General features: G+C 40.9%; 1 protein-coding gene across 1 annotated transcript; it reads right to left on the bottom strand.

Annotated features, from left to right (window-relative positions):
* Positions 1 to 204: 204 nt before the first annotated feature.
* Positions 205 to 11,185, bottom strand: LOC144000363 (olfactory receptor 1E16-like). The gene is made up of 2 exons (XM_077494157.1): positions 10,950 to 11,185; positions 205 to 2,749 (listed from the first exon to the last, which is right to left on the bottom strand). Exon 2 carries the CDS (start codon positions 2,746 to 2,748, stop codon positions 1,789 to 1,791), a length of 960 nt encoding a protein of 319 aa, XP_077350283.1. The 5' UTR covers position 2,749; positions 10,950 to 11,185; the 3' UTR covers positions 205 to 1,788.
* Positions 11,186 to 11,391: the final 206 nt, after the last annotated feature.

Below are 11,391 nucleotides of genomic sequence, written 5' to 3'. Positions count from 1 at the left end.
TGTCACTATAGTCTAGAAACTATAGCAAAAAAAAACACATATGCCCCAATGGCAGTCATTGGGGAGACATAGGGGTTACTTATGCTTATTTATAGGTGTTATTTATGGTAACAAAGGGCAATACTGGAGCAATGTCTAATCCAAAAGATATTTTATTGATATCAAACAATAAAACCACAAAGTACAATACTTCTACTCCGATTAATAGCTTCACAGTGCCATTGGATTGTGGAACAGCACTATTGTAAAGTGCATATACATTGGACATCAGACACAGACAGACATGTGACCTGACAACACATACACATCTTAAAAGAATGGATGCCCGGACACCTAATCACGATGCACAGATATGATGTTATGTGAAAATTATCACATGCATGGAGTTATTCGAACTGGTTATAAGTGTATAATAGTATGACATCTGATCTGCACATTGCCCAGGGGATGGGGAACTGCTGGTGGATGGGAATATCCACTACAAGCAATGAGTGGAGTGTGATACACCACACTGGTTCGTGGATAGTAGAGGCACTCAAGATGCTTGAAGTGGAAGGAAGGTTGGACCTCCTATACAGCGAGATGGAAGCTGTATATATATATATCACAAATTAATGCCAAGGACTATGGTGATAGGAAAGATGTGAATGTCCCTGAGGTCTTTTGACATCCCATTTCACAGCTGTATTGTCATTTTCCATTGAATAAGATGGTATAACATCATTGCATTCCACCATCTGAGGATCTGCCATTCATGCATTTATAAGTGAGCATGGTAAAGCACATGCAGCAATAAATTTGCTATCAATGGTCACAGTAAATGCAGATTTGGTCACACTGAAAAGTGGAACGACTTCTTGAATCAGGGACAATACTTCCTCCTGTTGGCAGCGGATGCGCTTAGTTAATATTCACAGGTGTATACCCTTCCATCTGTCCCCTATATAAATGTAACGTGGACATCTGATGGCTGTAAGGTATACCCTAACCCGGTTGGTAGATTATCGTTCCCATAGACCAGGAATCCTCAAACAATGGCCCTCCAGCTGTTGTGGAACTACGCATCCCATGAGGCATTGTAAAACTTTGACATTCACAGACATGACTAGGCATCATGGGAATTGTAGTTTCTGAACAACTGGAGGGCCGTAGTTTGACGACCCTTGCCATAGACCATATGCACCTTCCGAGATTCCTGATCACTCAGGTGTCTCTGAGGGTGATGTCTCCAGATTACAATCCGTGGTGGAGTGGATATGGGCCACTTAGTCCTTCGTTCCCAGGGGTAGCACGCTGCACTTGAAATAGCTCATCATCCCATTACGGCAGGGCCTTCCGCATTCGACGTCACGCACCGCCTGTAATCTGAGTAGAAGTATTGTACTTTGTAGTTTTATTGTTTGATATCAATAAAATATATTTTTGATTAGACATTGCTTTAGTATTACCCCTTTTTACCATAAGTAACCCCTATGTCTCCCCAATGACTGTCATTGGGGTATGTGCGTTTTTTTTTTTTTGCTAATTTTGCTAAAGGCCAAAACATCAGCCATGAGCTTGAGTCTCTTTTGTAAAACCAGCTCCCAGCTCGTTTTACAAACCAGCTTTTGCATCAGTGATCATCAGGTAGCTGTAGAGCTGTCTGGTCCCGTTTAATGGACTTGTGTAGTGCAGTTATTCTACAGGACCCCTTCTTTCAGAAAGTATATCATCTTTTGGGTGTTTTAAGTAATTAGCTTAAAATTGAGATTTTAAAAATGTGTGAAAACATAAAAAAAAGATTTATTTTTAGGGTCTTGATTTGGTTGTCACGTTTTGCCTTATAGCTGCCTTGATATCCTTGTTCCTCAGGGTGTATATAAAAGGATTGGCTAGTGGGGTGATCACCGTATAAAGCAGTGATAGAACTTTGTTCACCATTACAAAATTTCCAGGTGAAACCACATAGACCATAATCAAGGTGGTGTAATAGATGGAGACAACTCCTAGGTGGGAACTGCAGGTGGAGAAGGCTTTCTCTTTGCCTTGGACTGATGAGATCCTAGTAATGGCTCTGATGATGAAAACATAAGTAGCGATGATTATGAGGAAAGGAAGCACAGAGGCTGAGGATGAAAGGAAAGACACAACCATTTTAACGGTGGCAAAATTGGAACAAGACAGCTTTACTATTGGTAGAAAGTCACAATAAAAATGATCAATAATATTGTCTTTACAGAAATACAAAGTGTTCAATACACTTAAAGTGATTGTCATAATCAGGAATGCCAAAGCCCAGCAGATAAGGATCAGACAAACACAGAACCTTGGGCTCATAATCAGTGTGTAATGAAGAGGTTTGCAGATGGCCAAAAATCTATCGTAGGACATTGCAGAGAGGAGGAAACTCTCTGTCACCGCAAATATACCAAATAGGAAAAATTGCATGAAACAGCCAGCGAGGGAAAACAATGCCCCATTTCTAAATAGGATGTAGAGCATGGGAGGAATAATATTGCTGGTGAACAGAATTTCCGACAGTGACAGATTGGAGAGGAGCACATACATAGGAGACTGTGAAAGTTTTGTGATGAACACTAATAAGATGATCATGAGGTTGCAAGTCAGAGTCACGACATAGGTGACCATGAATAGGGTGAAGAGGACAAGTCTGTAGTTTTGGTGGATCCTCAACCCAACAATAAAGACGTTATTAATCGATGATTTGTTCTGAACCTCTGGCAAGTGTTGATGGGTAAATTGGTCCATGCTGTCAATAAATAAGAAATACAGGCAAATTGAACTTACAGTTTCATGAAGAGTTTCTTGCCGTACCACTCAAGGGGGTCTGATCCCCAGAAAGAAAGAAATAATATTGTGCTTGTTCCAAAAACTAACTAAATTATTGACCAGCTAATGAGATGAGGTGGGGTAAAGTCAGACAAATGTAAATGACCTTGGGTTCACCTTGACATTAAAATAATAAGAAACAACCCCCCCCCCCCCATCCCCATAAACAAGAGAGCTCATTTTTACCTTTCCCCCACCTGCTTTTTTATGGCTGTAGCGGATGACATTTTGGGATCAAATGTCACACGCCTGTAAATTTAGTTTTTTGGCCTTAGAACAGTAAAGGTTCTGAGGGTTAAATGTGTAGGTGGGCCTTAACACCAGTGTGGCCAGGCTGTGTTTGGAAGTGCTGCCTGGTCATGTGGACGGTGAAGTACACATGACAGGCTAGAACCAAGTCTGGTTGGATGTTTGGGTATCGGCCTTCTCTGAGCCAATCAGTGGGAGTACCGGGGCCCGCTGAGGAGTCTGGGAAGGGGTACTTAAAGGGGTTTGGGTCACGTGTTCGGGGTTCCGGAGTTGTGCAAGAGACCCGTGTGGTCTGGTCTGTTTCCAGGACCGGGGTAGCCCCGTGAGGGGTCACGGTCACAGGGTGTTCGACACCCCGCAACATGTTTCTGTCAGTGGCCCCTGATAGACCTGCTTGGTATGGGGTAGGGATCCGTCCGTTCCCGAGTCTCAGAACCTGCTGGTCTGAGGCGCAGTAACTGAGGGTGGATTCAAAGTGTCCGGGTGTGCTCTTGGCTTGGAGGGACACCACAGCTCGTGGAAGTGAGGAGGTGTGGAAGGCTCGTGGAAGTGAGGAGGGCCGGCAAGTGGCATCCTGAGAAGTGCCTGGTTACTGAGTTGAGAAGGACATTGACAAATTCACACTTTTCCAGTACCATAAAGGAGACTGGAAACGTTCCAGGTATGGAGGAAAAAGGTTCCTGTTTGCCCTTAAGTTGTTTCTTCAAGTTTGAGTCACCGTGCTGACTGCCATGATCTCTGGCTAGAGATCTGTTCAGCTTTGAAGTACCCAGCTGTGAGTGGCTACTCTCAGGGTGGAAATAGAGACTTTTCTAGACCTGCAGTTCAAGGTGCCTGAGTTCTTCACCCGTGCCCTCTGTTGCCTAAGAGACTATGTTAATTGGAAGTTCTACTGCAGAATAAAACCTTTTTGAAAGGACTTCATCTGTGTCAGTGTACAAGTCATTGGGTATCAACCCTGGGAACCTCTAGAAGTGGAGGAGCAGGCCGAGAGAAGGTAACCAGTAAGCCCATTAAGTCAAGGCCGCCCTGCAACAGGTTATGGCCACTACATGGAGGTACAGCTGCTTGAAATATCATCATCACTAGACAATTCCCAGTCCTCCTCTGTACCCTGTGGTTCCTCCTCGTGGCCCATACATTACCGAAGGACAGAGTACTGATGTAGAGGTTGGTGGGTGGAAACATTGAGGGCATTGCTGGACACAGGGATTTGACACTCTAGATATGTCAGTTTAAGAAGAAGGCAGGAGAGGTAAGAATTCTTGTTCTTCTTCACAATTGTGTGACTTGTTGGCAGGTTTAATTACATGACAGGGTCATTTTCATTATGATTCTCATTATTTTATGCAAAACATAGGTTTGTATCTCAGGTTGCCCAATTTCCCTTAAAAACTGAGAAAGAACATGGGACTTCAACGCAAATCCTCATACTAGGTCGTGCAGAGAGAGACTACTAAAACTGTCAAATACTTTTGGAATAAAACCCCTGAAGTATTCCTTTTTCACAACCCAACCTGGCCACAGACCTGCTGGAGATGTAATGATGACTTGGGTTCCCTATATCACATCTGTTGCCGATGCCCCCACATCCAGCCCTTCTGGGAATCTGACATTCTTTACATTTTTCCTCCCCTCCTGATCCTCTCCATTTTTTTTTTATTACACCTACCCTTCTCTGGTATTGCCAAACATTCCAAGAAATTGTTAATACTTATTATAACTGCTGCTAGAAGAGCTATTTCTTTACCCTGGCTTTGCGCTAATGCGCCTTCTATCCCTCAACTACTGAGTGCTATTGGAGATGTTAGGGAAATGAAGCACCTCCCAGGTCAATCAGATGACACTTTCCTGAATTTTAACAAAATTTGGGATGCGTGGAATCGTACTTCACATGGTTTACCTTCACTTCACACATAGCCATATAAAAGTATATATTGTAGTCATTAATTCCCGAGAGTTATTTAAAATAAAAGCCTAGATTATGCTGTGTACCAGTAGGAGTTCAATAATGGGGAAATCCCCATGCATGAGCAAAAAAGTAGTAGGGAAGCACAATGGTAACCAATAAGGAAAAATGTACGGAGGAGTAGCTAGGTAAGCTTCATAAGTGATAGGCAAGGGTTCCTAGACAAAAATGCATAATAACCTCCGCCCTCACAACACTCACACTCGGGCTGCCACATAGCAAGGCCCATGGTCAAACTGTCAGGAACCATGAATCAGACTGAGACAGAAGTGCAGTTAAATTGCACTTGTTTAATAATAATAAAAAAAGGTAAACAGAGTAAACGTAGTCAAAACATAGCCAGATTTCAGGAACCGGAATGGCGAGTCAGACAAGCCAAAACGTCAGGGAGCCAGAGAACAGCGTAGTTGAACAGCAAGCAGGATCTGGAGCCAGAAGGAATGTCAGCCAAGCAAGTCTTTAACAGGAACACAGTAGAGTGTTTCTAGAGATGTGAAAGTAGGCAGCATTGACAAGCAGGATGTCATCAACAGGGGAGTCACTGTGGAGGGATAGGAGCTGGCAATTAGCCGAAGGCTGAGTGGCCAGCAAAGAAAAGGAAGGGCTGAGCCCAGCCCTGACAGCACTCCCTCCTCAATGACCCCTCCCCCTCGGAGGACCACCAGGCTTGAAAGGAAAACATCTATGGAAATCATGGAGGAGGACAGTGGCATGTACGACCGAGGATGAGACCCAAGAGCGTTCCTCCGGACCGTACCCTTTCCAATGCACCAGGTACTGTATGAACCCATGGAACCTACGGGAGTCAACAATGGACTGTACTTCATACTCCTCATGGTTCTCAGCCTGTACAGGGTGAGGACGAGGCACTGAGAGGGTAAAGCAGTTGCAGACCAAAGGTTTTAATAAGGAGACATGAAATACATTTGAAATACGCATATTAGAAGGAAGGTCTGATGAGTAAGGAGTTAATCCTGCAAAGAGTACAGAAAGGCCAAATAAACTGAGGAGCGAACCTCAGAGAGGAAACACAAAGTTAGAGGTTGCCAGATGACAGCCAGACCCTATCCCCAATCTGGTAGGAAGGCGCAGGCAGGCATCTGCTGTCAGCACGGAGTCTGTACCTATCATTAGCATGTCGCAAAGCCTCCTGGACTTGTGTCTAAGTGAAACAAAGTCCACGGAGATGCTCCTTTAATGCAGAAATACTCTGCAGAACAAATGAGTCAGGCAATATGAAAGGTTGGAAACCATAGTTCGCCATAAACAGGGACAATCGGGAAACAGAATTCAAGGCACTATTGTGAACGAACTCCACCCATGGTAATAGGTCTGACCAGTTGTTATGATGGTCAGAAATATAGCAATGTAGGAATTGCTCCAAGGACTGATTGGCTTGTTCTGCGGCCCCATTAGGCTGTGGGTGATCTGCAGAGGAGAAAGCAAGCTGAATTCCAAACTGTGCACAAAAGGCTTGCCAGAATCGGGACACAAACTGACTACCCCTGTCTGAGACAATCACTTTGGGTAGCCCATGTAAACAAAAACGGAAGCCCGCTCCTTAGAAGTGGGCAACTTCTTAAGTGGAATACAATGAGACATTTTGGTGAACCGGTCAACCACCATAATAATAACAGTGTTGTCCTGGGAGTTGGGTAAATCCACAATGAAATCCATAGACAGGTGAGTCCAGGGCCTCCTTTCTATTGGGTATGGGTTGTAGGAGGCCCACTGGAAGGTTTTGTGGAGTCTTACTCTGAGCACACACGGAACAGGCAGCTACGAAGGCGGTTACATCAGCACGTAGACTAGGCCACCAGAATTGTTGGGAAATTACCCAAAAGAGTTGATTCTTCCCAGGGTGGCCAGAAGCCTTGGGAGAATGGTAAGTCTGGAGTACGGAGACTCTCTGGGACAAAGCAGCGGTCACAATGTTTCTCAGGAAGAGCAGGGAAATAACGCACCCAGGAACATCCGTGACCACTGGGTCTGGAGGATCATGATAAATGGCTGTGGATAGCGGCCGTTTACCACATGATTGCTCTGTCAAATATCTGAGTGATCACTTGTAAACAAACCAGCGTCACGTCCGGTACCTCTCTCCCCTCTCTGTACAGATCGGTACAGAGAGGGGAGAGGGGAGCGATCAGATACTGCTGCAGTGCCCACTCCAGCCATTCAGCCAGCCAGCCATCCATCCATCCATACTCAGCCAGCTGCCCCATGCACAACCAGCCATCCAATCATCCATGTTCAGCCAGCCATCCATGCTCAGCCAGCCATCCATACTCAGCCATCCATCCATAAACATCAAGACTCATCCATCCATCCATGCTCCTCCATCCATCTGTACTCAGCAAAACTCATCCATCCATATTCAGCCATCCATCCCTAATCAGCAATACTCTTCCATGCTCATCCATCCATTCATACTCAGCAATACTCATCCATCCATCCATGCTCATCCACTCCCATCCACTCCCATCCATACTCAGCCATACTCAGCCATACCTAGCAATACCCAGCCATACCCAGCCGTACTTGGCTGCACTCAGCTGTACTCATTCATGCTCAGTCATCCCATCCATACTCAGCCATTCTCCTCCATGGCTCATCCATCCCCATTCATGCTCATCCATGCCACATCAGTTCTCATCCATGCCACATCCATGCCACTAGGGTGCCTCACAAAGGTATAATAGGTAGTCAAATTAGGTTTGAATCCTATGTCCCTAGAACACCCGATGGCGCTCCCTGCATGTTGGGCCTCTCTAGGTGGCCAGGCTGTGTAAAAGTCTCACACATGTGATATTTCCATACTTAGGAGGAGTAGGAGAATCTGTTTTGGGTGCCTTTTTTGGTATGTATATGCTATGTGTTAGAAATATTGTATAAATGGACAACTTTGTGTAACAAAAAAGCATTTTCTTTCCACATATTCCAGAAAAAACGACATGTTCAAAAGACTCATTATGCCTCATAGATTATACGTTGGGGTGTTTTCTTTCCAAAATGGGGTCATTTTTGGGGCGTTTCCATGGTCCTGGTGCTCCAGGGCCTTCAAAATTGCAAGAGTTAGTCACAAAATTATATTTGTAATTTATGCTCCAAGAACGCCTGATGGCGCTCCCTGCATGTTGGGCCTCTATATGTGGCCACACTGTGTAAAGGTCTCACACATGTGGTATCACCATACTCACAAGAAGGGTTAGAATGTGTTTTGGGGTGTAATTTGTGGTATGCATATGCTGTGTGTGAGAAATAACCTGATAATATAACAATTTTGTGAAAAAAAAAAGAAAAAAAAATCTTGATTTTGCAAAGAATTGTGGGAAAAAATTACAACTTCAAAAAACTCACCATGCCTCTTACTAAATACTTTGGAATGTCTACTTTCCAAAAAGGGGGTCATTTGGGGGAAAGTTGTACTTTCCTGGCTTGTTAGGTTCTCAAGAAATGAAATAGGCACATCGGTACATCAGGTGAGATCAATTTTCAGAGATTGGCACCATAGCTTGTGGACTCTATAACTTTCACAAAGACCAAATAATATACACCAATTTGGGTTATTTTTACCAAAAAAAGTAGCAATTTGGCCAAAATGTATGAAGAAAAAATACTAATTTGCGAATTTTTATAACGGAAACTAAGAAAAATGCATTTTTTTTTTACAGACTTTTCGGTCTTTTTTCTTTTATAGCGCAAAAAAAAAAAAAAAACCCCATCCTTGTATTTGGTACATTATATCTCTGTAACCTGCTTTGTTGCTTTCTCTTACAATTTTCAATAAATGTTTGGAACAAAAAAAAATAAAATAAAAACCCCAGAGGTGATTAAATGCCATTAAAAGAAAGCTATATTTGTTTTAAAAAAAGGACAAACATTTCATATGGGTACAGTGTTGCATGACTGAGTAATTGTCATTCAAAATGTGAGAGCGCTGAAAAGCTGAAAATTGGTCTGGTTAGAAAGGGGGTTTAGGTGCCCGGTGGTGAAGTGGTTAAAGTATCTATAATAAAAAAAAAAAAATAGCAAATGACTCTGAGAACAAACTTATTTCAAAGCCCAGCTGGTCACAAAGTTGATCAAAACAAAGACCTAGTTAGCATATGAGATATCTTTACACATCAGCTACGGGAAAATTTACACAATTCGCAGTACATTTTTTTATGTGTAAATCATAAATATATTTGCAAACCTACTTCCAATAATAATAATACCCCGTAAATTACTAAATAAAGTGGCTTGGAGAACCTACAAAAAAAATAAAAAATTAAGATTATAGAACAATCAAGTTGAATGTGAGCAACTACTACCCTGTTTCCCCGAAAATAAGCCCTACCCTGAAAATAAGACCTACAAGGACTTTAACTAGGGCTTATTTGGGGGGTAGGACTTATATTGCAGCCATCACCGACAATCACGCTAGGTCTTATTTTGGGGGAAACAGGGTAGTAGCTACAATCTTATACAATGGAATGGTTAAATCACAAATGACAAAGCATACATGCCATTATGGTCTTTTTTTTTTTTTTTTTTTAAACATCGCATATTAGTCTGCTGGCTCTAACAATTTTAAAACACAAGAAAATCAGTTTGAAACATTTGGTCCTGGTCAACACCATTGATTTAGTAAACAACTACTTGGAAATGTGTAAAATTGGTTACTTGGCTGATACACTTTAAAAAAAAGCACAGCATTGCGGCAGCTGACTGCTGAAGTCATGTTATTGTATCCATTGGTGCATATGAGGATCAGAAATTCTTTGCACATAAAAAAAAAAATATGTGATGCACCATGTGGTAGTAAAAAAAAAAAAAAATATGCAAAAAACAAATGAAAAACAAACAAAAAACAAAAAAAAGACAAGCAAAAAACAAATGTGACAGGAAAAATGCATGATGCATGAAACATATAAACATTAACACATAAACATAAAAAATAAACCCATAATAAAAAAAGTACATAAAGCGCAAAAAAAAATAAAATAAATAAATAAATAAATAAAGCGCCAGTGATCAGTGCAGTATAAGTAACCCTGCTACCTGTTGTAATAAAGTTATGGGGTATTTGTGTTTCCTGCTAAGTTACTAACTAAGAAAAAAAATCAAAAACCTTTGTAAAAAAAAAAAAAAAAGAAAAAAATCAGCATAAATCTTCTCTTTAGAATTTCAAATATTTAATCTCTCAGCTTTGAATTTTGATGCAGGAGCTATTATTTTTAAATGTAGAAGGAAGGATGTACTTATTATCAAGTTGTGTGTGAAAACAATGTAATTGATGCACTTTTTATTTTTTTTATCGAAAAAGGTTGCCTCATCTTTGATATTATTGTAGCGAAAAAAACAAAACAAAAAAAAAACAAGAATAGTTTCCTCTAATCCTGGAGGTTTTCTCTGCTTTCAGAAAATAGATTTTTTTTTTTTTTTTTTTGCACAGACCTTAATGAGGTTTAAAAACTAACTAAGAACATTTTCAGCATAAGTCTCCTCCTTTAAAATTTCAAATATTTAATATTTCAGTTTTGAATTCGGATGCAGGAACTATGTTTAAATGTGGAAGGAATGTTGTATTTATTATCAAATTGTGCGTGAAAACAATGTAATTGATGCCATTTTTTATCAAAAAAAGGTTGCCTCACTTTTGATAAGTCTAAAAAAATAAAAAGAAGAAAAAAAAAAAAAAAGAAACAAGAATAGTTTCCTCTAATCCTGGAGGTTTTCTCCGCTTTCAGAAAATAGATTTTTTTTTTTTTTTTTGCACAGACCTTAATGAGGTTTAAAAAGTGAGGTGTGTGTATTTTTTAAAGGTGTGAATAATGTGAAATTTGGATTTAGCAGCCGGAGAAGAAAATTTGAGTCTGACCACAGCAGGACAGAAAATGGCTCTTTATATACAAACCTTAGACAAGCCGGTTCATTTTTGTCCTTTTTTTAGAGGAATTGTTCAGAGATGCATATACAGTATATCTTGTATCAAACATTAAAAACAAAACTATGACACCTTTTTTGTGAAATTAAGAAGTAGAAAATAAAAAATATAAAGGAGACAATATCTTGTTAAAAAAAAAAAAATTAAAATGATCTATTCTTCAAGTGGCATAAAACGTGCTTCAGTTACTGTAGGAAACAATGAACAAGTGCAGGTCTGTGTGTGTAGATATACCTTCAGGATCTGTGAAATAACACGGTGTAATGCGCCTCCACAGAGCAGGAATTCCCAGGAAACAACTCATAATTCACGATCCCCCAGATGAGTATATTCTAATAATAATAAGAGAGACTTTAATTAAGCAGACAAAGAAATTGTAGCGTAAAGAAAAAAAACGTAGAAAAATGTAATC

The sequence above is a fragment of the Lithobates pipiens genome, unplaced genomic scaffold (genome assembly GCF_037356315.1).
Source record: "Lithobates pipiens isolate NorthernLeopardFrog02 unplaced genomic scaffold, aLitPip1_a1.2 Scaffold_22, whole genome shotgun sequence".
Taxonomy (NCBI): domain Eukaryota; kingdom Metazoa; phylum Chordata; class Amphibia; order Anura; family Ranidae; genus Lithobates; species Lithobates pipiens.
The sequence above is the reverse complement of the archived record's forward strand: the minus strand, read 5'-3'. Positions and strand labels throughout refer to the sequence as shown.

Excerpts from the sequence above, each read along its gene's own strand:
- LOC144000363 (XM_077494157.1), bottom strand. The coding sequence starts at position 2,748 with ATGGACCAATTTACCCATCAACACTTGCCAGAGGTTCAGAACAAATCA.